At 40.2% G+C, this 26,379-nt stretch overlaps 1 protein-coding gene across 8 annotated transcripts in view; it reads left to right on the forward strand.

Moving 5' to 3' along the window:
• The window catches only part of DLGAP1 (DLG associated protein 1), a 415,298-nt gene that overhangs the window by 373,998 nt on the left and 14,921 nt on the right, over positions 1–26,379 (forward strand). For all 8 annotated transcript variants that reach the window (XM_040550113.1, XM_040550116.1, XM_040550112.1 and 5 more), the window contains 3 exons: positions 13,351–13,724; positions 16,574–16,665; positions 24,047–24,465. In XM_040550113.1, coding sequence (XP_040406047.1) covers positions 13,351–13,724; positions 16,574–16,665; positions 24,047–24,465 — 885 coding nt within the window. The remainder of the gene's footprint in view (positions 1–13,350; positions 13,725–16,573; positions 16,666–24,046; positions 24,466–26,379) is intronic.

A 26,379-nucleotide genomic window follows, 5' to 3' on the forward strand; every position in this document is an offset into this window, starting at 1 on the left:
TATAAGATCTTCCTTTTAACGTGTACCACTGGAAGTGAGGAAAATAAAGTTCTTGAGCATTTCAGAGAAGCTTAGGACACTTTTAATACTGAAAGCTCTTTGACTGTAACGTTAACTTAAATTACAGTGAATAGTTCCTTCCGTCCTGGAGGACTCCAACATGCTTAGCAGACCTGAGGCCATTTGTTATGTGCAAGTTATGAAATGTAGATCATTAGAGGTATGCTTTTCCAACCTCACAATTTAATTTTTTTTATCAAGAAAACTGTTTCTATATTTTTTCTTGAATTATGTACAAATATTCAAAAAAAAAAAAATTCTCTAGACCAGTGACTTTTTACTTGACACCGTGGGGTTAAAAAGAAATTGCTCAGAAGAGGAAAATAGGGAGGAAAAATATAAAACAATTTCATCCTGTCAAGATGACACTTTTCTCTTGATAAACAGGTCAAATCAGCAGGTTCCCAGTCTCAAAGAAAACTGCTGCAGTGGCCTACTTGGCTGTTAATACATAGCACATTCAAGGCATGTATAGAAAAGTCAACTGAATGGGATAAAAAGGAAAATATGACTCATCCACAGTCCTAAGTGCTAAATTCAGGAAAATTATGAGGAAGACCCTTTTTCCTTTATTAGTAGATTTCACTCCTGGTGTACATCAGTTGGGCAGCAATTTTATACACAAAAGAATAACATTGTGGATGTAATAAGCCACCTTTGAAATCATTAAAGTCTAATTGTTCACACTTTTTCAATCATTCTGCAGGCAGGGAAGGCTGTGCCCTCAGACATTTTAGATAGAAGCCCGTTCATGTGCACATTTTGTTGCTGTTTTCTTCACCCAAGTTATTCAGCCAAAGCACCTTGAATATTGCCCGTGTTACTCTAGTTGACCCTAGTTGGGCCAAAGAGACCTGCCGAGCACCTTGATAGACTCCAAAGCAGACAAAAGCCATGGGAGAAGACTGTAGGTTCAATGTGCAGCAGCCTGCTCTCTTCAACAAGGTCTTCTCTAACTCTTTAAATTCTCCAGAGGGACTACAGCTATTCCAGAATTCATCTGGATACCCTTAATCCCAAATAAAGCGAGGGTGCAGTGATTCAGTTTAAAGCACTTCCAAAACGTATAATAATAATAATAGCTCTTCTGGAAAATGTTCAAGTAACCCTAAATATTTCTCCCAGCTGTGTGCAGTTTATCTGTGGATGATACCACTGTGACCTACAGCTAGGCACAACCTGTATATCCTCTTAGATCCCATATGATAAAAAGTAAAGAATATTAATATTGCTGGTAACAAGAGCTGGCTGATTTACTCACTGGAGCTGATTTTAATCTTGAATTTATAATTTTTCCCAGTTACCAAGTTGTTTGTGAACAGGCCTCATTTTTGCACATGTATTTGTTTATCATTCATTAACAAACAATTAATGAAAGGCAGACACTGGCCTGTGGATTATTTGTCATCTGTCCATTTCAATTATTTGCATTTTTTCTGGGTGGTTGGTGTTTGACAGTGATCCTGCTCAGACTCTGTAATTTGATGTGAAAAACAAATAATGAGTAAATACGTTCTCAACAATGTTAACCAGCAGATAAAGGTGCTGGTATTAAGACAATCAATCTTCAAACACCCATGCAAACAGAGATCGAGGTCATATAAAGGTTTGCAAGCAAAGCAGTATGGGCATAGCCAAACAGGACAGCCTGAGTTATACTATATTGAGTGTTGCTCTGCTGAGCATCTTTGGTTTTGTGGAACAGTCACAGCTATGTGTGTCAGTTTCTCTCTTTTTTTAATCAACTCATTTGGACATGAAGATTCAGACTTGACTCTTTTCCTTTCTTTCACATCCCATATGCCTGCGGGAGCAACTTCAGGTAGAGGTTTAGGTGACCTTCTGATTCACAGTGAGCCAGCAAAGTCTTCGCAGCTGAGATTTTGATTACAAAAGAAATGCCGTCTGTAGGAGGAATAGCTGTGTGCAATAAATGGGTCTTATTAGAAGGATAGTTAAAGAAGACCTTTCAGGCTTGGGTAGAAAAAAAAAATGGAGCTTTGGTGAAAAATTTGATCCAGCCCCTTCACTGCATCTTATGCGCTTTGAGGTGTGGAGGATTTGCAATGTGCGTGTGAGATTATATGGATTTCCAGGATTCACTTAGCTGGCGTTTGCTGAGATTTTGTATTGGCCTTGTGATCTTTGGAGAGCACTTCTGTAGTCGAGAGATTCAAAAGGTCTGAATGCTTTGAAGTGTCAAAACTCATGTGGGTGTGTTTGCTTTCTGTCTTTGCATACTAAATAGATGGCCTGGGTTTACCTTTTAACTAAGACAGCACAAAATGCATCTTTAATTTTTTACAATTATGAAAATGCAAGAAGTGTTAAAATTATTGTGTAGTCTAGGAGCTAGGGAGAAGGGAGATTTGTCCCAGGCTGAGACCATGAGCACTGATTTCAAAATCTCTAGCTAAAGGAAATTGTAATAGAAAGATAAATCCTACTTATGCTTGGGAGATAAAAGTTTACTCACATTGGTCCTTTACTAAGGCAATGCTGCTTTGTTATTGTGGAAATTATGTAAAATAAGTTTCTGACTTTTGCCACTGGAATGTTATGACATGAATTCAGCCAGCAGGGTTTCAGGATCGTGTTCTCAAGTTTTAAAATTTCCACTGTTACTAAACTGACTTATTTTTAAATAAGTCAGAGTGAGTAAGAAAGAAAAAAAAAAAAAAGGTGTTGGTCATCAGATGTGCAGCTGGTGTCTCCAAGCATGTTGTGTCTGACATCTCCTACAAACTGTGAATCAGAACTTCTTCAAGGCTTCCTTTACATGCATTTCTTTAATAAATGCAGAGAAATATGTGGAAAGATGAGAATGTCTCTCACATCTCAAGTAACTTGAGCCTGGTCTGTCCACATCCATGTGTGTCAGGGCCACCATCTTTATTTGTTGAAATATCTGAGAATTGGTGCTGTCCTGTTGCTAGTTCAGGACTCCCAATAAGACATTATTTTTGTCCTCAGATTTATTGAAATGCATCTGTATACTCTACAATAATCTGTGCGCTGTGGTGAACTGCATGCGAGATGTCAACAGTTTGTGTGCTGAAGACATTCAGGCTGATCAATAGGAATTTTTCATGCCAATCTGGTATTTTGAGCTGGTTTGTTGCAATATCAGCTAGAACTCTTGTCATAAAATGACCAAATAGATAAAAGATTGAGGTCACCCACTGTGACCTCGAGCCTGTCACTGAGCAAGGTCAGAATTTCTTAATCTGAATGCAGGATGGGAAGATGGAAACCAGGTTTTGGTGTAGATTTTAATTACTCTCAACACAGAATACATATTTCACACGTTCTTAGCAGGCCTTGTTTACCAAATTATTCTGTTTTCCTAGGTTTTGAAAAATGTTTATGTCCTCAGGCTTGAGTCAGTTTTGCTATTTTACCTGAAATTAGACCAAAGATAGGTATAATTTCTTGTGTAAACCCCTTGTCTACATTTACTCCTTAGTTGACAGTGGATTGGATTTACCCCACAGTGCTAGATCTGCCCCGCACAGATGACTTCCAACAGGTCATCTGATAACCTTGCCCAGACCACAAGGGAGACAAAATTTTTCAGCTGGGTCATAACTCTCTGTCTCAGGTGACAAGTTACTCTTTTGCCCAGACTGTGGTTTTAGTCATAACTTTCCCTCTTTCATTCCTTCTTCCTGCTGCAAGCATCTCTTGCTTTTGGTTTTGGGTAACACCCCAAGTACAGTAAGTTTGCTGAAGAAAGTAGTACTGATTACGTAAAAACAAGTCGGTACTCCCCTGGCTGAACAGATATTCTTGCTCAATATCTAGATGATACTTTCCTTCCTAAATGTTGGTTTTCTATTTTTATTAGTAATTCTCTATAAGAAAAATAGAGTGTGTTGTTAAACCTGTGTAGGTCTTCTGAGCTATAACCAACTGCATTGAAGTAGATAATAAAAGGATATAAAACAATTCCTATGGTGTTTCCTGGCAATTTATAGCAACTAAAAATGTTGTTCATGTTGCTTTTATTATCACATTCTTCTTATAGTTTTTACTGGCTTTTATTTTCTTTGCCGTTTGTGCCAGTTTCTTTGCTACCTATATCTTATTAAAACACAGTAGCCCTTCATTATTGCTGTCATCTGAATACCTTTTAAATCTTCACCTATTTAATATAATCTTGCATATCAAGCATCATAAAATAAAATTCTCAAAACAAATTAAAAGGCAGAATTTTGAGACACTGAGAGGGCACTAAAAGCCTTGATGCAGGCAAAGACTGACCAAAAAAGCTTAGGTATACGCTTGTTTTTTTAAGATGGGAGCTTGAAGAGATTCAAGTCCTTTGCTGGATCAGGTGACAAAGTGCTTTGCACTCTGAGGAAGCAAAACCTATGCTCATCAGCACAGTGAGGTAGTTTGCTTAATAATGTAGATGGCTACTATACCAAAAATAGTAAATACCATCACATACCGCTTGTTTTACACACATCTGAATAACCTTTGTCAGAGCAATGACTTTCTGGATTGCTTAAAAGCTTCTGAACAGCCTTAGGGTTGAATAACGTGCAAAACTGGTGTACCTACATTTCTGTGCTTGCTGTATATACCAGTCCCATAATGACTGAAGGAATATAACTGTCCTGTATGTATATACCTGCTTTATAGTGCAGAGCTTTGAAAAGTTCCTTGTTTTACTGTATCTTTCAAAGTAATACCAAGTATAAAAGTAACCAAACCACTCAAGAACAAGCGAATTCAAGCAGAGCAACCCTGACAACAGATTTTGACTGAGAAAGTTAAAGAGGGCTTTTAAACTTCACAAATTTTCATCAGGTTAAATTAACACCTGTACAGCTTTCAGTGGATTCAAGTGGATGTAACTGATAACAAGGTGAAGCGTGTTTGAACACCATGGCGTAAAAGGAGATCAATTTAAAATCAGTGAACTGATAAAGTTGTGATAAATTTGTCGAATGAATCACTCTTACATCCTCTGCATTTATTTTTTTTTAATAAAAAAAGACCTTTTCAATCATATCCACGTACAAACATGTCCACATCAGGGGTGAATTTGCAGCAATTTAAACTAATTGATTTCTAAGCCAATTTAGATGCATCACTAATCAAATTCTGTGAGAGCAGCTTGATGCCAATGTGTGCAATGATACAGAATTCTGCTAACCCTACCTTAAGTTTATTAAGTATTTGGAAAACCACTGGGAGTAAAAACCCGTAGAAGCTTGTTTTCTTGCTAACATCAGCAGCAAACAAAGAAGGTGCATTTCCAGACTGAGGAAGAGGGAACAATTTTTACAGTCATTTTTCATCAGACAGGAATCACACTTCGTAGTGTCAATACTCCAGCCAAATACTGCCTTTTCAAAGTTAGCTGCAATGAAGGCCGTGATAACAAAATCCTTGCAGTAATGTTGAAAAGAGAGATGTCCAACTATGTTAATACCCAGCTAGCTTCAATGCTACATGATCAGATTACTTGTAGATAATTGGCTTGCCTGATTCTCCTCAAGGTTCACAGGCTAGTTTCTGGGATTCATAGATTTGGAAGAGATAAGGAGAATCCTAATTATTCTCTAATCCCATCTCATACTTGACAAAAGCTGAGCAACTTCACCCTGCAACTTCTCCATCAAATTTGTTACAAGCTCCTCCTAAAATGAGTGACTGCTGAACTTGCTTTACTGCTGGTTGACTCCACTGCCACAGTCAGGACTGGCAGCAGAGGTTCAGGAAGGACAAAAAGTGTTGTGCTTCCCAGTGGACTGCGAAGGAGGGCTCAATGCACAGTCCTTGCTTCATGGGAGCTTTAGGAACATGTAGGCTTGGTCCTGACCATGCCCCTGCCCTGTTGTATCTCCAGGTTTGACAGGATTCAAGTCTCCTATGTATTGGCTACTCAGATATTAAATATTCCAGTTGTAAGCAAAGGGAAACTATATATACAAGAGTTCACCAACATGTCCAGAACCAGTCATTCCAAATATTACATGACAATTTTGAGAAATACCACCAACAGTAATATACTGAAGCAGAATGGCAAATGTGGGTTCCACTTTGGTAGGCTCACTGGGTAACTACTTGCTGAATGAGCTACTGGTATAGTCTGGAAATGAGGTTCGTTTACAGCTTGGGTCAGCTTTTCAAGAACCCAGATCCAATTCAGAAGAGGCAAGTTTTTAAGTGATTTGCCTCAAGAACTTGCAGTGTGCATCTGCAGCCCAAGTCTTTACATTCAACTGCTCCTCAACAGTTTAAAAAAATAGTAAGTTTTTCAGAGTATGTTTGGATTTGAAGCTTTTGATTTTAATTTTCCTAGCTCAGGTGAACAAATGCTTGTAAAAAGTTCATCACACACACACACACACACACACACACCCTCCACGTTTCTGAAAATCCAGGCTTTGGTTCTTACATTGTGTTTTTACTTAAATAGCTGCTTATCTATATATGTCTGTATTTGGTTAGTGCAACTCCACATTAAATAATAATAATAATTAAAAAAACATTTTGCTTTATTAACAGTATTGCCAGAGGGAAAGGGATGCAAATTCTGGAATTTCAGTGTGCTGCAATAACACATAACAAAGTGTTATATCAAAGTAGCAGTGAAGTTGCTTCCTGGAAAATATATGGGAAAGGGATCCAATTTCATCAAGCTCCCTATTATTATATTTATTTACTGTTACACATCCTTGGTCTTAGTGGGATGAACTACCATATTTCACATAGTTTCCTCTGTTTTCCATAGATGCTTTTTATAAGACAAATGTATTGATATTCTGAAAGCTTATGAATTTCTCCCCATGGTGATTTGATGGCATGCAAGTTCTGAAACACAAAATATTTTAAGTGTTCCTTTTTATCTAAAACTCTAATGCTTCTTGTTTTCCATGACTGCTCTGAAAAAAAAGGGGAGTGTGAAGGATTTGGTGAAGTATTTAAGTGCAGAAAACATTTTAACAGTGCAGTAGACTTAGTTTAAGCTATAAATCAGACAACGGTTCCCTGTTTTTTTCTCAGAAAAAAAAAATGTTGTGCAGATGAAAAGAGATGGCAAATTGTATGTTAACTCAGAAGGACCACACTGCTGTACAGTTATTCTTTCTTTTTTTTTTTTTCAGTCTTCTCCAGCATGTTTCACTGAATGTAGAGGCTGATTTGTGTATCAGATACCTTCTGCCATTACTGTTTTAAAGAAGTTTGACTCTCTGAAGCTCTCAGAGAGCATCTGTCTGGGACAGAATCATAATATTACCTACATGTTTCCCGGTGTTGTTTTTCCAGATGCTTAGTTGGTAGCCAGAGTTTAAGGACAAGGCCAAAATAGTTTCACTTCTGATTTTCCTCTCAGCCTGAGTTTCAATTTGAGTTACTGGTCCTGTGTTGTTGATGGGTACCTAACAGCATCGCATCACATTGGCCAACAGCCCGGATCAAGCCCTTCAGTAAAGCACCATCTCCTCAGGCACAGTGCAGTTCTGGCTGCTGGAGACAGCTGCTGGAAGCAAATGCTGCTGCCGTCCCCTCCGGCTGGTCGCTTGATGGTGTAAAAAGGCAAGAGGGCTCTTACATGTTAACCGAAGTGAGATGGAGGATTTGCACATGCTCATATTCTGTCTTTGGAAAATCTAAAGCCGAGTCCTAATTGCTTGACCCCAGTGAAGATCATGTTTTTTAATAGTAAAATATTATAAGCCATCCTAGCAACTATCCACTTGGGCAATGACTATCAACTTATGTGAGATGTTTTTCCAGAGCTTCAGCTGTTTACAGACTTGTCTGCTTTGAAGCCGAATGAGCTGAATTACTGAAGTTGTGCACCGTTAGCATAATGGTAAATTTTAATGTATAGAGAAGTTCAGCTGTGGCTACACAGTACAAAAATTGAAGTGGGTCTCATAGGAAGCCCACATGCAATGAATTTTGTCTGTGCATACATAATTTGTGGCAATATCACAGTGATAAACAACATTTAGCAGACACCTTCAGCTGCATCACCTGTTCTCTGTGCACTAATTCAGCTTTCCTGGGATAGCAATTAAACTTCTGACTGGCATCAGCAGCTTCCAGCAGCAGTCATTAAGAGAAAAAAAAGAAATCTGCTAGAGGCGTATTCACCTGTCATCCAATGAGTGTGCACATGCAGATTTTGTAACTCCATTTCACTTGAGATACTGGATGAGCCATGGTCAGTCGTAGGTTTCAGGAGCCCCCTTACTGCACCCAGCTGAAAAGCTGGAGGCACCCTACCTAGGAGCAAAAATGTCCAAACTTATGAAATGGCAACCAGCACAGGCTTTTAGACCTGAGGGTACTTGGGGTATTATCTCCTAACGCTGTGGTGCATCTGTGTGCAGTGAAGACAGTTGACATACTTTGTATAGTTTTCTGCAGGGTTTTAGTTATCAGCTATGCCTGTTTCCAAAACCGGTGTAGCTTAGGCTTTTGTCAGCTGAGATGTAAGGCATGGCAGTGGTGGGGATAGGGTAAAAGTGTGGCATTGGCAGAAGTCCTGATGGCAAGGTACAAAGATTTCAGTAGTTCTCATTTGGGATAATGACATCCATAATTCACTCTGGTATTACTCCCTCGGGCAGTCTAGAACTTCTTATGAAAATCTTTATTTCAGTTTGGTTTTAGTGGTAAATCTCTGTTTCCTCAGAAGCCATCTGCTACCTGAGAATGGCTTTTTTATTAAGAAAACAGATGCCCCATTTTCATACCAACTTTTTGCATGTGCAAAAAACAATGCAGAGTCTAAAACCCCATTTCCAAACGTTCACACCTCCACCAAACCTTAACAAAGCAGAGAAATAAGTGCATGATAAGGAGAGTAACAGCTCCATTTGAGTGCACCTAGCCAAATCAAGCCCCACTCCTCTGCATGGGGAGCCCAGGGACTGCAACTCAAGGCCTCAGCTCTGCGAGGATGTGCCTGCATCCCTGCTTTGTGGTGCAGCTGTGTGAGATGCGAGCATATTGCTGTAACATACCGTTTTAACAGGCATTAAATCAGTAGGATTAGGTCCATCTATACACAGTTGAGGACCTTTTACCTTGTACCTTATTACTTAATTGTGTACACACTGTGTCTTTTGCTGCTCTCTTCAAACTGTGGAAATAGTCGTTTTTCTCAAGGAAAGTGCCATTATTTTAATTGACTTTAAATTTGCGCCCTCATTTATTCTTGTATTCGTTAACCACGTTTACATGAGCCTGCCAAATCAGAGATGGAAAGATGTTGCTCACATATCTCATCACCTGAACTGCTCAAAGCACTGTGTGAATTTGATCTCTTTGCAAATGTTAGTCTGCCTTGGGGTTCTCCTGAGCACCCATCCACTGAGCTAAAACTCTGGGTTTGCGTGCTGGTGTTTGTTCCTGAGGGCTCATCTCCCTAGCGAGCGTGTTTAAACAACTGAAGTGCTCTTACAATGAAACATTCAAATTCAGCCCTTTATTATTATGCAATCTGGGATTATTTTTTTTTTTATCATTAGACTTCCTTCTGAACTGGGTGGTTGACACTCCCTGTTCCAAATTCCTCTCTCATGAGCTAGTTGTTTGGAAATACTGGCTAGGAGGACAAACACCATGACTTTTTTTTTTTTTCCTAATCTGGAGAAAGTGCTTTTTTCACTAGGTATTTGGGATTAAACTGTAACCCAAAAGCAGGCCACAGAAATAGGATAAAGATCAAAACAGAAAAGAGAGCATTAACAAGTGGATCGGTAGAGCTGGGAATGATGGGACTGACTCGAGGTGCTTTGGGAATCAGAGTTTTCTTGCATATGATTTAACTTGGATCAAACCTTGTCCTAGGAGAGGAATGTATACCTGCTCTGGCAGCATGTGTGCTCCGTAAAATAATATAGAAAGCTACTCTGTATTGTGACAGACTGTGGATTCATATTCATGTTTGCTATTAAGAAAAAGTTATTTCTGATTAACTCCATGCCTAAGCAATTATAATGACAAATGAGACTCCTTTGACTCGACTCTCCAGTCAAATCAGTCTGAGCACAGAACCTCGCTCCTTGATCCATGTCCAAGAATGTATTTATCAGGGAATTTTAGAGCCCTTTAAATTCACTTCCTGGTGTGAATTAAACTAACTTTCAAGTGCAAAACCCCTTGAACATTCCCTGTGTGTGAAGTGAGGATTTCCCTATCTTCTCTGCGCATCCCGTGATCCTGTAATCTTCTCCATCAGCATCCTCCCACACAGCAGTCCCCCTCCGGAGCTGAATGGAAGCGTTTCCCCCTTGCCTGCAGGGACAGAGCACAAGGCGAGGTCCTCTTCCTGCACCCACCAAACGCTCTGACGTCGGCTGCACAACGCGAGCACCAAGGTTTTGTCCTTTTCCTTGGAGAGTACTCCCATTCTTCTTCAAGCATCTTAGTGTTGAAAGCACCGTAGCCAGTTGAAAACCCGTCAGGTCCTTCAGGTGGCCATGTCACACGTTGCTGGGCTCTTGAAAGAGCCCTGGAGAAACCTGATGCACCAAATCCTTTTCGTTGCAGTGCTCCAGCCGCTGGGAGGGTGCAGCCAGCTCCGACGCTGAGCAAGCAGCTGCCTCCGACTGCAGCCCGAGCATTGTTTTGTTGTCGTTCCTGCCAAGGAGTGGCAGGAGCTTGCATCGTTTCCAGTAATGAAGTGCCTGGGGTTCTTTTATGAGTTGCACACTCTGCTTCTCCGGAGCCGTACAGTACGTGCTGCGTGACTCCAGGAAACCAAGGATTTGTTTTGACTTGCTGAAACAACGTTCGCTGTTTCTCTTTACAATTTCACCGTATGACTTGTCAATCCTCTCCCCCTCTTAAGAATAACTTCAGACTTAATTAGCTGAGTGCAAACATCTTTCACTGCTGTGTGGATTAGGCTCCTCGTCGGGTGCATTTACCAACAGAATGAAAGACATCTTAATCGGGGGTTTCTGTATTTGTACTGCAGTGTCCAAAGTGCTGGGTAGCTGTCGATGAACAGTTGCTATTGACTGTCTCACTTGTTGGGGATGACCAGCGATGTGGGGACTAGCCTTGTTAAGGCTTGCTTTTTATTTTAAAAGCCCTCTCTCCGACTTAAGAGCACTTTGGGGGTCTCATTATCATTTCCCTATCTGCTAAGTAGGATAAATGATACGTACCTGCCTTGCAGGGATGTCCTGAAGGTGCTGCTGTCTCCTCAGTAGTTCCACAATGACCTTACCAATGATATTTTAAATGAGGCAATTAATACTTTGCTGAATTGCAACGTAGCATGGCACACAAACCTCTACTAGGTAAGTTTGGAACAGGATCACCACAGTATTACCTGGGTATATGAGTGTGCAGTTATAAGCTTTGAATTCTTCAGTGGTGAGTTTCAGTTCGCATCTCCATCACTCGGAGAACATTTCTCCAGACCATGAGCCACTTGGGTCATTTCTGGGATCCCATCACCCAGCAGCAGCCTCCGCAATTCTCCATAATTCTGCAGCAAGAACAGATGATTTACCTGAATGTGCACAGTCACAACAAGGGCTTTTTGGCAGCATCCAAACCCATGAAGAACTGCACAAAATTCACAACCTTCTTTGTAAAATTGTCATCCTTCCTGTTAGTTCCATAGATGCCTTTTTTCATAAGCACATTAAAAAAGCACCTTTAACCTCTATAAACTATCCACTTCCCAGGAGTCAAAATTTGACAAGTTCATTTTTAGCCATCTATTCTCTCCAAGATGCTGTGGTTTCTGTTTGATTCTTCAGAAGTGAATCATAGCTTCAAAACCCTCGCTACCTTAGCAAAATACTCTTTCCATTAGCATTTAACGTGTTTAACATGGGCTCGGACATGTTATCAGAAAATTACAACAGAATCCTTATAAAAAAACCTTGTGTGATTTCATGCCCTGGAAACACCTTTTACACTGTAACTATTCATGCAGGTATCGGGAGATATGAGGCATATGGATCTGAGCTAGTCAAATTAATACCATAATGGCTTCTGGCTCAACAAGCACGTACAGTGCAAACAGAGAGCAGAACAGCTGTAGCAGACTTACCTTTTATGTGGGTGGCATAGACGTCTGCCAGTTAAAATGAATCATTTCTTGCCATATGATTACTGTTAATAAGAATTTATGTTAACGTGTTTGTGTCTGAACTTTGCACAGGTTAATGCCTGCATTTATTTGCTTAAAAAATAGAACATATCATCATTGTTTTTTGTTCTTAATGGACTTTCTTTCCTCATTTGAAAGCATTCCAGGACCTCAGCAATGCAGAGCTGCCAACTATCCCTTAAATTAAGATGTTTTTATCTCCATGAAGTGCTTTCTGCATGTAATTCTGTATACACCAGCCAATAGTTTCTAATGTGGGAACCTCAAACTATACTTCTAAATCCATATAGAAGCATTTACAATGACCTTCAAAATATGAAGAGGAGTCCTTATAAACTTTTTTTGAGTGTCTCTTACTGCAAACATTTATACTTATGCTTTCCTTTAAGTAGTCCCACTGACAGGCTTTAGCCATTGACTTCATTACATTAACTCCTTTTGTGTAAAATTAAGCATTTTTCCTAGAAACAAAATGTTACATTTATTATGAGACTTATCAGCAGCAAAATGTTGTTTTAAACATGCCCTCCACAGCTTACAAAACATTTCAAAGTATCTGAGAAGTCTGTGCAACAAGTGAGGCATTTTATGGCATGAAACACACAAGTTCAAGCATGACGAGTGTTAACAGTCTTTTACTTAGGATAGCTTTGGGATGTGCCTCTGAACAAAGAAACGTAGTTTTAAAATTATTTAATAAATAAATGTATAAGGAAATACAGTGGGACAGGGTAGAGAGAGAGAAAAAAATTGCAATAAAACTGCATGAAGTACAGATTAGCTGGTTATGTGATTGGAGACTGATCCTTGTGTGTCCTGTCTGGAAGCTATGCCCAGAACATACATTTTGGTGGAATGACTTGTTCGCTCACTGGCTGACTTAGAAGAGTTAGCAGCAAACAGGCTGGAGAACACAGTCCTAAAAGGCTAAGGAGGAACTTGGAAAATAGACCTTTTCTTTCCCCTCTACTGTCAATTCTGCCATTCACATCAACATGAGCAGAGGACTCTGATAAGTGAGGTATTTCCATAATGCTGTCGCTGGAGCTTCTGGGGGCTCTTTGGCTAACGGTATTCTCCTTACCTCTGTTCTGACCATGCTTACTGGTGTCTTGAGATCATATTTGCATACATTTTCCCCTGCAACGTCAACAAATCAAGAACCCTCATATGTTTTTTTCCAGTGTCATCCTGCATTACCACCTATAAGAAGACACCGCCTCCAGTCCCACCGAGAACAACCACCAAACCATTTATTTCCATCACAGCCCAGAGCAGTACGGAGTCTGCCCAGGATGCATACATGGATGGGCATGGACAGAGGGGAGATATCATCAGTCAGTCTGGACTTAGCAACTCCACAGAGAGCTTGGACAGTATGAAGGCACTAACAGCTGCCATTGAAGCTGCTAACGCGCAGATCCATGGCCCAGCAAGTCAACATGTAGGAAACAATACTGCCACCGTCACCACCACCACAACCATTGCCACTGTTGCAGTAGAGGACAGAAAGAAGGACCACTTCAAGAAAAACAGATGCTTATCTATTGGAATACAGGTACGGTGCACGACTTGGATTATATGTGCACCATTGTTTGGGGTTTCTACATTTGTTTTACTGCCTGTTATACAATGTTTCGTGTATTTTTCTTGTTTTCCTGACAGGTGCCTATGTAGAATTTCCAGCAGCTTAATCATGCCACATGGTACTAATGATGTTTTACTAATTTATCATAAAAACATCAGATGTGAGGATTTGTTTAAGTCTCCTTGCTGCTTGTTATTCAGCTCTGTTAAATTACACACATGAGCACTAATCTATGAATCATAACACAGCAGGGGTCAGAAAGGCATGAATTAAATCATTGAAAGGGAATGTGTAAAACAATGATTTACATTACTCTATCACCCCAAAAATATTTTTGTCCAGCCTCACTGAATTAATTGTCACTGCTTATTCATGCATTTCGTAATGACTGGTGGCCACTTGAATGAGGCAGCATTGTTCCTATCTCAGCCTCAAGTGCAGAGGATAAGTTCCTTCTGATTTGCCCTTGTTAAAGAAAATTACACTTTTTTTTTTTTTTTACCTCTAGTGGAATGAAACAAGAAAACTAACCCTGCCAAAGTTCACTTGTATTTACAAAAAGGAGAAGAGCAAATAAACTAGACCAATTTAATCTGCTATCTTAATTAATCTTTCCCATACCCACCCCTACTCCCCCCTCCAAAAAAAAAAAAAAAGAAAAAAAAAGAATGTGCATAGAAGGCCAACTATCTGCTTGCAGGATTAGCTCTTGCACCAAAATACTTGAACTTACAATCAAGTGAGAATCAGCACAGGTTTTGATGGGAGATGTGTCCCAAGCAAGCAGAATAGCAATCCACAGCTTATTGGCCTTCCCAAGAAAACATGGTATTTTTTCATGCAGATGGAGATTGTGTTTCCAACCTCCTCTGTGCCTGGACAGGCTTATCTGATTTGCAAAGCCTAAGAATTTACCATGAAATCTCTACATCTGCCTGATGAGATGGGAGGCGCTGAGCAGAACTATGTCATCCCAGGGGCAGCTCCTGCAGAAGTGGTGTCTTTACTTACCTCTTACTTCTTCTTGGGAGGGCAATGGTTAACTATTGCCTATGGGATCAGTTTACTGGCTTTTTGTACTCTTTCTATGCTTCACAGTCATTTGTTTTGGATATATTCTGAAAGAAGGACTTCTGAAAGTTCAGTGTTAAACACAGGAGCAAGATCCAGGTGGGATAAGGATAAAGGAAATTTCTTATTCCCATGCCCAGCCAAGGCAAAGGTTCTCTGTTATTGTTGTGATCCCTCCTTTCACTGAACAAAGCAACAAAGACCCTTTGCGGACAAAGTAACAGGTAGAAAGAAATAATTTCCACATTTGCAGAAGCCCAAATGAGCAGCTGTAACGTGAACCAGGGTTCTTAAGACACCATTTCCCAGCTGTCTCTTCCGAAGGTAGTGTTGCTGCAAGTAAAGAATGCAGCTTTTGAGAGTCACAGGAGACCCAGTTTCCTGGCATTTGAGGAAAACAGTCCCAAACGCTGTTCAAGCATTTGAAAATCTCCTGCTAAAATTCTGAAACTTAGAGCTGACATGCATAGTCACAACCCGTACATGAAAGGCTTGGTCAGCCTCCCTCTCCTGAATGCAATGGGAGCCTCACTCAGCCTTAGACTGAACTCAGAGCAGGTAAACATGTTCATTATAGTTTGGCCTATCTCTGTAGAGCAGTGCAAGCCACCTTAGACTGAGGTTTGCCTCCTCCTGTAATAAATAAACCAAACATGCACTTGTGGTGAACCTCCTGGTGTGTCCTCTGCACCTCTCAGTTGCTCTTAGGTCACTACAAGCCTTTGCTGTAAATCTGTTGAACAAACAAGCAAAGTAAAACAAAGAAAAACCCTACCATCAAAAAGGTTAACTCTCTCTGTCAGTTATGTCATTTAAGGTGGAATTAGCTCCCAAAAAGCCTCAGCATCAAGTAAGTATTTTACTTCACTGAACAGTTCTGAAACTCCTTGATCACATTTCCTGCACAGGGCTGTTAAATTTGCTCTCAACAGCAAGCCAGTAGAGGAGATGCTAGCTACACCTGGAGATCTTGTACATCTGGGGTTGGAGTAGGTTCACAGGTCACTGTGGTCCAAACTTGCTGCATGCTGGCTTTTTTTTTTTTTTTGGGGGGGTATGACTAGCAATCTCATATACAGCACTGGGACTTAGGAACTACACTGAGTGAACCCAGAAGTTTGTGATTTTGCTCAAAGGTACATCCATGGTTAAACTTTAATGCCATACCATTGGTTCTCAAAGAGGCAATATAAAGTTCCTGCTTGTGCTCCTGGGGACCTCCTGTCTGCACAGTAGAGCAGCAGAGAAAATGCCTCTGATAGCTGCATCTACTTTCTTCATATCCTACCTGTACAGTGCTCTGATTCAGTACACTGACATTTAAACAAAGTAAACTCATCATTTTGACATGACTTACCTATGCATGCAGGTACAAACTAACAGGTGAAATCAAACAAATGGTGCAGCACAGCATACGGAGTACCAGCTGCTCAGAGGCTCTGGCAAATCTGAGCATCCAGTCTCCACAAAATACTGGATAAACCCCACCTGCATTTCTCAGGCCTAACGTTGTCTTAACAGAAATGCTTTACAGATTAACAAGAATGAGTAATGTTCACTAATATGAACAGAAACTGCATACCAGAGATAAGCTATCCAAGTGGAAGAAGGTAGTTATGGTACAAGCCATATGCGCAGACACTTAGTAGTGATCGTGCATACAAATTGTAAGTAGCCAGGTGATATCTCTGCCAAAATACATTCTAATGAGCTGCGGTGCTTTGTTGTTTTTTGTTTTGCTTTTTAAGGTTGATGGTGCTGAAGAATCTGCCAAATCAGGTGAAAACAAAGCAACTAGTAAGTTCCAGTCCATAGGAGTTCAAGTTGAAGAGGAGAAATGGTGAGTGAAAGTTAATAATGTTTTCCTAAGGTAAACAGTTGTGCCACAATTAATTTTTAAGAGTCCCAGTTCCTGCATGGCAACATAAACCTGCTTCCCCACTGAATCATTATGTCATCCAGCTGAGAAGCTGAGGCTTACAAATGTCATGGCTCTTGTTTCTCAGAGGTGTTTTTTCAGGAGCAGTAGGAGAACCGGAGAAGTTTTGCTCACGCCTGGCTATAGCATGGCACAGGAGCAGCCACGGGGCACTATTGCTTTTCAGCAAGAGAAGGGGCACCTTGCAGCCTCTCCTGAGAAAACCTGGGTGCAGCAAACCTGAGCTGACAGCATTTGGGCCCTCAGCCCTCCCCTGGCCAGTTGGCTGTGGCGTTGGTTAGAGGAGACGTATATTTTCATGCCTTTTTGTTCCCCCTGTACTAAAAATACTCAAAAAATAACGTTATCTACACTATCTACACTAACACTATTTTAAATTCAGTGAAATCTCTCTGTAAAGTAGCAGAGTATTTTCCTGTGGCTTCAAAAGGCTAAAGTAATTTCAGTAAAAAAGAAATGTGATTTGCAATGACCCTGTCAGGCTGTTACCAAGTTCCTCATTAACCTGCTAAAACATCTCTTTCTGGCAGACATTTCTTTATGCCTTAGACCTCAGCCCCATTTACCCACAGCTCTTCTAGCACTAGATAAATGAGCACATTAGAATAGATGCTGAAGGACCATTTCCCTTCAGCCTGAGCACAAAGGCAATAACTACCCCAAAAGCCCAACCCTCCCTCACCACCACCACCACAAAAAAAAAAAAAAAAAAAAAAAAAAAGGCTGTTTGTAATACCTTACTTCCAAAGTCCTCTCTCTATTGCTGTTTTTATTGCTGCAGAGAAAAAGGTAAGATTCGTCTGTGAAGGTCTGCCCTGAGGAAGCATTATTTCTGCATTGCCTCGTGGCAGCTGTGTTGGGGGCATTTCTTGCAGATAAAGTTGAGGTTGCTGCTGTTGGGAGCAGATGAACAAGCAGCAATCTATCATGGACTTTCAGAAGTGAACAGGCAGATAAAGGACAGCCCTTAATCCTCAGAAAATGAGTGTACTTAAGAAACAAAGGGTTTATCAGCACAGTTTGGCACTCACACTCCTTTTTTATTTTTATTTTTTAACGCAGCAAAGCACAATGTATTGATTATCTGTTACAGGAATGGAATTGTAAATACAGTGCCTTCCTCCTTGCCCCTGCACCGTAACAACTGCAGAACCTCCGAAAAGCTCTACCGAATTGAATCCATGACAAATGAGTGTTTAAAAAAATATTCCAAGATTCAGAAATATTAAATAAACATAAACTAAAAAAAGAACAATGACACAGCAAATGATATAAATACAGTAAATTGATCATGTTTTCGTGCCAGTCAAAGCTATTAAGCGCGCTGCTCTAAAGCAGGAAATCTCTTTGCTTAATGCACCAAAAGCCTACCGTACAAAATTTGTTTCACTCCTCTTCTTAGCTTCCTGTTCTTTCCTCCCCCTTTCCCTCACCTAACGTGACAGTCATTCTTGCCCTAAGGAGTCTTACCTCCTTACGTCCTTTTAATTATTCCTGCTTCTGTGCTTGGACCAAGCGAGCAAAAGATTTTGCCTCCATTTCTTGATCCAAGTGGCTCAAAACCAGAGCATCTTTGGAGCACAGTATATCTCTTCCATCTTCCACCTCGGCTCAGACCTTTCATTAGCCCTTCACTCTCTGCAACCTGGGCTTCCTGCCAAGACAAATGACTCTGAATCCTCCTCCTCTTGCACTGCTCAAGGGATAAATGTGCCTACCACTACCTGACCATATTATAACTTGATCCATCACTGCTGTTCATCTTATCCTCCGTTCTTTATTCTGTCTGCTCTCAATTCTCCTTTTCATATCCATTCCCTAAATGCAGCTTTAAGATTTCTAGCATTTACAGAGTACCATGGTCCAGTCTTTCTCCTGGGGAAAAAAAAAAAGTACGCATTTCTTTCAACAGTGACCTCATGATCTTCCTGCTGTTACTCTTATCTCTCACCTGATCTCCTTCATGATGCTAACAAAACCCCAAACAAAATGTTCCACCCCTTTCTTCACATGACCCATCCCTTCTAGAGGCAGCTTTTAAAGGTATTTCTAACAAGGCTCAGGGCGCTTCCACTTCAGTTTGTCCTTTCTCTCTACCTGGGACTCCTTCTTGACCTTGAGGGACCACCTTCCATTCTTCACTTACAGAAGACAATTGAATTGTTGGGAGTCAACTGTTTCTACTGAACCAGAAAAGAAGAAGCAATATATTGTGCCAGGCCAATTAGCACACATATATCCTTATTGAACAAGGGGCACATCCCTTCAGCTCTCAGTTCCATAACTTTCAGTCTCTGGCATTTTACCATGTGTGCCCCCAGATTCCCTCCCCTTACATCCTTACCCCCAAAATTACCTTGCTCATTGCTCCTAGTTGTACTATCAGCTGGTTATTGTACTTGGTTTGCCATCACAAGAATTTATGAATGCTGAAACAATGTTAGTTTATGAACTAAGGACACAGTCATAGGAGACTAAGACCATGGGTGCATGTATGCACACACCTCCTCCACTTTCTCTGGCTTCTGTGGGTCTGGGGGAAGGTGTCCCTGCCTTTTGGTGTGGTGTAAAGTGTGGTACACCACACCATATAAAATGAAATGTTTTGAAGTGGTGATAAGTTAATATTAAAAAAAACAAACAAACAAACAAAAAAAAACACCTCTTCTGTGTCTTCAGGGAAATAAAAAAAAAAAAAAACACTTCTTTCTTTGGCTTTTGTTACTGTATAAAGCCATATTTTTCTCTTTTCTTATTTAGGTTTTTGTTTTTATTGACTTTTTGTCCTGACAAAAAAATACACAAGTTTTAGGGTATTCCCTGCACAATGGGCCAATCATAAGCTCTAATTCAAACTTCTTAACTCTCCAGTTATTAGGGCATGACCTTCAAATCTGTATTTTAGCTAAATTAAACTGGGACTGATATTTCCTTGATTTTGGTCTGCAGCATTTTATGGCTGCATGCATTCTCCACAGTGGAAACCATTCCACTGAGAAATTCTATAGGATTTTGGTAACATGAAACAATAATAAAGGATTATACTTTCCCCGTTAAGACTCTTAGTGATGAAAAAAGCCTGTGTTAGTGGGAGAGGGAGTGGTGTAGAGCAAAGAACATGAGATTGTAGCTTGGAGATATATGGCCAAAGATCCTGCCATCAGAAGGATGTTTTGTTTTGTTTTGCTGAGGGTGGCTGCCACCTTAACAGACAAACCCACAACAAGAAAGAATATAACCAATAGGTAGAGTGAGGTTTAATCTAATGTACGAGCCACTGACACTTGCCATGGGTCAGCTGATTTGGATCCGACATCTTTTCTGGGTTTTGTGTTTTTTGTTTGTTTGTTTGTTTAGGAAAGAAATAAGTTATCGGAGATGAAATATAAACATGTTTTTCAAAAGAAAGCAAAAGAACATTTAGGAGCAGAGAGTCAAATGCTAACAAGTGACCCTGTTGTTGCTGTTCAAAACACATCTAGTGTTGCTCTCCATACTGGTTTATCCAGTCTGAGGTTTCATGGCTTTCTGCACCTTAGGCCAGGTATCTGCTGTAGTTCTCTGAAGCTGTAATTATTACACCGTGTGCCTGCAGGGCACAAGTGAGTACAAAAGGACCAAGCCTGAAAGCAGAGAAAGAAGGAAGTCTCTGTTTTTAACAATTACCAGCAATTTCTGAAAACCTTTTTTTTTTTTTTTAGGTATACCTGTAAATGTTTTGTATGTGTAGAGACAATGAAAATTTAAGTGTTAGCTTCAGCAGCTCTCCTGTGGTAAGGAGCTTTAAGTGAGAGCAAAACAAAAAGGGCACATGTGGGACACAAATGGTATGTCGCAAGAGTAAAACATCCTGGAAGTGAGCAAGGAAACTATGTCAGAGGCTAAGATTACCATCTGTTAGGTGGCTTATGTAGATGTGCTGGAGGTAGGCAGATAATGGGTGCCTTCCCATATTTCCATGTCATTCAGCATACATTTCCTTGGGAGTATTTTTTTAATTTTGAACTGATGCTATATTCTATTGCCAAGTTGTTTTTCTTTTGAAGACAGATAGGTTACACAATCCACTGCCAAGAATCTGTCAAGCAAGCCTGTAGCATACTATAATATAGATAAAACAAAGGCAAAAGAAAGTAGGTCATTCTGTTTTATTTGTTGAGCAGAGTCTGGTTTTGGTGGTACTAGCTCATAATGAACCCAGTAAGAGTATACTCCTGAAAGCTTTGAAATGTAGTGCCTCCAGCAGTACATCCTCTTGGCAAGTAGACCTCAATGTTTTTCATGTTTGGGATTTGGTGTAGGCTGAAAAGCCAGGGTGTTCTCTGAAACTATAAATGGTCATCTAAAACAGAAGCAAATCACAATCTACGGCACTGCAGAAAGCAAGAGCAGGAGTGAATGTAGAGGTAGGGTCATGGAGAAGGATCCAGGCTCCATGGAGGGAGATGGATTATGGGCATTGCTTTTCTCCTGCTTTTCTCACCCTGGAAGGTGTGGAAGAGGACACTGTAGTAATGCCTTGGCTCTTGGCAAATCCAGATTAATAACTAAAAAGAGATCCTGTGTGAGCATGGTGCCAGGATAGGCACACATTAGTGTGTGTGTGAGTGTGCAAGCATGCACTTCAGTGATGGGGATAAGGGTCAGGTTGGTGGCCAAATTTCAAGCAGTTTTTTTAAAAACTGACGTAGTCTGGACCAAAAGCTTTTCACTGTAAAGTCAGCCTAAAGTTCAAGTCTTTCTAACCATTAATACCAGTCTAACAGCTTTCATTGCCAAGGACCAGTAGCAGATACTCAGGAAAATTATAAAGGAAAGTGTGCAAAGGAAAAGTGTGAAGGGTGTGTATAAGCGGTACTTAATTACAATTACACACTGTGTGAAGAAGTACTTTATTTTTGCTAGATTTAAATCTTCGGGCCTCTAAGCCTTACAGCCAGCTACCTTCCTCCCTGCAGTTCTTGCCCTCAGAAATGGTGAAACGTCACCTAGTCAGGATTTCATCGCACTCTCATAGCCCTCCTCAGCCATCTCTTTTCTAAACCAAGAAGTGTCTTTCCTCCTATGGGAGCCATACCTTATCGCCAATTATCCTTGTCCTCCGTTTTGAACTTTTTCTGCTGTATCGGTCCATAGCAGAATGCTTCGCTCTGTTTGTCGAAGGATAAATACTGCCAAGCTGCAGAGTTCTGCTCACTCCATATTTTTCAGTTTGCTGATGTGTATCATGCAAAACTGCAGCAACATAGCCATGGCTTTTGTGTCACTTAACAACCACATTTCAAAAGAGCTAAAGAACTGCAAGCAGCAGCTGCTGCATTTTTTTTTATTTATTCTTTTTTTTTTTTTTTTATTCTAGACCATTATAAAAAAATACAATCTATTTGTTAAAGTTTTCCAGGACCAGTTTGGCTGAGAAGATACTTTGGGCTTTCTTCTGCAGAGGAATTGGTCCTTTCTTTTTTCTTTTTTCTTTTTTTTTTTTTAAACTGGAGAACCCTTCCTGACTCCTGTTTTGCTTTGCCCTACATCAGCCACCATTAATATCTTCTACCAGCAGGACTTGATACAGTGCTCCCTGAAGTCTGCTGCACTGTTCCTTAGGTATCTGGATGTATCAGGTATACAGCACCTGAAATTCTCCCTCAGCTTCCTTCCATCTGCTCCCTCCCCAGCTGCAGACTAAAGACACTTGCCCAAGTGCTGTCAGTCATACTTGTCTAATCAGCTGTTACTCTTCAGTGGAAGATAGAATATAAATGAAGGGAAGTGAAATAGTTTTCAGCATCCAGCTCTGCTGTCACCAACATTTTCACTGCTGCTCAAACTCAAGCTAAAAACAGCACTGGTGAGGGCAAAACAGCCAAAATATCACAGAGAAATGGGTCCTAACACTGGTTTCAAGAGTAAATGTGAGACTGCGAACAAATTCAGACTGTATTATCAGCTGCCTGAGTGTGGTGGCATCCTGGATTAGTAAGAAGGGTTGGGAATCTGTCCCCACTCAATTCAAAACTATGTTAATTCTAAATATTATTGACTTAAGTAACATCTGTGTCAATTACTTTTATGGTTCTACCTTCTTTATCTCCTTCCATCATGGGGCAAGACAGATATCTGCCTCACTTGCATTTTTCCTGTGTTCCTCAGCATATCAGTTTCTAGAGCTACCCCGACTATCTATAATTATTTGCCTGCTGATTTTCCACTCATTTCCTATCACAATTTACTGCCTGTCACACTTGCTCTCACTTGCCACCTCCTACACTGCATTAGGTGTCTCTTACTCCTCATATATCCCTCTGCTCCTCTCTCTGCCTCGCCACCTCAGATTCCTTGGACTGCAGAATTTGGGGTGCTGCTTACTTAAAGAAAAAAACACTCAAACACAAACCCCCAAACCTTCTCTTTCCCATGCTTATGCCTTCACCCTTCCTGGCTTTTCTGCAGTCTCACAGGGTTTGCTCTCTGCCCTCAAAGGCTCCAACATATGGAAGTAATGCAAGATGAAAGGAAGCTATCTACAGGGTAGCAGCCATCATGATGAGGGTAACATGGACAGCAACTGAGAACATTAACTTTTGTGGAAAAGAGTCTGGTTTGAGACCAAGGGTTGAATGTAAAAAATAAAAGGTCTTAGCACTGGGAATGGGTGCTAGAACTGAGAGCTGGCACTGGTGTTTGCAGAAGCAGGAAATTAGCAAGTACATAATTACGATGAGCAGTTATGAAGAAGCAATACAAAATACTTAGCTTGGCTAAAAGTACTTACCTTCTTTATATATATAATGTATAATATTACATAGATAATGGACACATTGATTTTATTTTCTTATCAATCTCATGTGCATGATTTTTGAAATATGATTTGTGAGTTCAGGTGCACAACTTCAAAGGGGGGTGCATTTTAAAAGTTGAAAGAGCAGTCAGTGCTTCAAATTGGACCCTTTTAACCTTCCATGAATTGGTGACCTAAAATCCTGAGCCACCAACACTATTAGTTATCTCCTGGGCTAGCCTTTGGCTTTGTTAAATGACACAATTAGGGGTGCTTGCCTCAGTAAGCAGTGAGCTTGCATGCAAAAAAGAGATGTTTGTTGGCTTGCAATGAGAAAAGAAGTCTATGCTGATCATTTCAAGAAAAAACAGAATGTAGCACTGAGAGCCATGACTGCTATTCTTAGGAGGAGAGGCAGACTCTTAATAGGTCCTTTCTTACCTAACTTACCTCATGCCACCTAGCCAAAGCTTGCTAAACATGTTGTGTTTGTGCCCTCCAAAGCTTTCGCAGGTTTACACGATCTAATAGTGTAACAACAGCCGTGCAAGCAGACCTGGATTTCCATGAGAACTTTGAAATAATCGACCCTCAAGAGGACAATATGTGTTCTGGACAAATGTCAAGACAATTTTCCCGAGATGCAAGCACCTCTACCGTTAGCATACAAGGGTCAGGAAACCATTACCACGCATGTGCAGTGGATGATGACTTTGACACAGATTTTGATCCGTCCATTTTACCTCCTCCTGACCCCTGGATTGACTCTATCACTGAAGATCCTCTGGAGGCTGTTCAAAGGTCAGTGTGCCCACGAGATGGCCACTGGTTTCTGAAGCTACTTCAGGCAGAGAGAGATCGTATGGAGGGCTGGTGCCAACAGATGGAGAGAGAAGAACGGGAAAACAACTTACCTGAGGACAGTAAGTAACTGACTACAATAATATTGCAACTAGAAACAAGTATTTAATATAGGTCAATCTGACTCCTGTGAATTCTGTATCATGCCGTGTCTTACTTAGCTAATGAAGCTATGGTCGTGATTCTCTAAAGGACTGTATGCATGTATACAATAATTTGTATTAAAGTTGACGGGGAATGCAAATGCTCAGCACTTCTGAAACTCAAGAGGTAGTAGCTTTTAGGATTGCATACTCTAATGGATAATTAGGAGATCCTGGATAGGGATCTTGCAGTATTGATGTTTTGTAACTCTTCCATTTGAAATCACTTCTCACAACCTTAGAGTATAATTTAACAGATTCTGGTTCCTTTTCATTAAATTCATTTTTTCACTGCCTTTTAGAAGGTAATTTGCATCAGAGCCTTCAGATGCATCTCCCAGCTGAAACAAGTTACAAGTTTTGCTTCCAAGTCATTGTCTCCCCTCATGTCTCTTGCAGTTTTCATTCCTCTTTGACCCTCCCAGTAAAACAAGCTCTCCATATTCTGTAATAAATACACACACTCTTGCAACCTACATCTTAGTTGTCACTGCTACAAGACATATAATCCCACCCATAAAGTAGTGGGAATGACACTTTCCTGTCTAGTAAACTTTCACTAGTAAGAAGACTCGGGTAGCTCACGTCTTATATATTCACACTAATTAGGGAAGAAGAGGTGAACAAGTGGCTCTCTGTCCAGCATTTTTTCCTCCAGTAAAAACAGATCTTTTTTCCATTTACTTCCATTACAAGGAGCAGTATTATTGCTAGCCATCAACTTTTGGACATGGGTAAATCTGTGGGCTGAGGAGCATGTTCCTTGTGAATGAAGCTTTCTCAAATTCTCAGAGGGAGCTTCTAGAAAACACTAATGAGCACCTGAATATCAACATTTCATTATTTTATAATTCTGGGAGACCTAAGTGTATTTTCTTGGATATAGCAAATACCACTTTTACAACCCCCAAAATAAAGTCCTACCAAACTCCTACAACTGGACCTCCTACAGCTTCAGCTCCAGGATTCCTTCTACCAAATTTCAGATTCATCTGTAATTCTTTTGAGGTGTAAAGGTTTTGATTTGTGAAAGGAAAGGAATCGACACTGGAAAAAAAAGTAGTTTTTAAATAATTAGTAATGGATAATCTATTTCTGCTAAAATTTTCCATTCGACCCAGTGTAGGAAATAACCATAGAGAAGTTAGATTTAAATAGTTAGACATTACTGTAAGCAACTGGAAATTGACTTCTAATGGAAAGTATGAGATAACCTTAGCATTTACATTAACATGTACATTCAGTTTTTCTATTTCTACAAAATTTCTATTATATAATAGGTTAGCTATTTCCTCTGGGGGAAAATACAGAAGGATTAACCTTCAAAGTACAACCAGATTCCCCAAGTTTTAGAGTATTTTAATCTCATTTTTAATTTACATTATCAATGCATTCAAAAATCTCATCGAACATGTACCAGAATGCAAAGGTTTTATTTTGTTAATATGTGAGAAATAAAGCCATGAACTAAGAGAATTTAGATTGAAACTGATGCGTGAGTACATAACAAAATAGGAAATGACAAACTGTTTGGAAGTCCAAGCCACAAAACCCACTTGCTTTCTCTTTGCCACAATGACCAGCAATAGTGGAAAGACCTACATATTTTACTTGTCCACCGAAGCAGCTATTCACCTTAGGGAAAGGACGTGGATTTTACAGGGCTGATACATGCAGAAAGTGTATGTGTGTGTGCAGAATTTTCTCCCTTTGATATATGATAGTTTTGAAAGCTCTTTTAACCGTCGGTGAGAGAAGTCTGTTGTGGGGAAGATAAAGGCGTAGCCAGGCTGGCTCTTACCAATGCCCCTCATAGCACACACGATATGTGTC

The sequence above is a fragment of the Cygnus olor genome, chromosome 2, assembly GCF_009769625.2.
Source record: "Cygnus olor isolate bCygOlo1 chromosome 2, bCygOlo1.pri.v2, whole genome shotgun sequence".
Classification (NCBI taxonomy): domain Eukaryota; kingdom Metazoa; phylum Chordata; class Aves; order Anseriformes; family Anatidae; genus Cygnus; species Cygnus olor.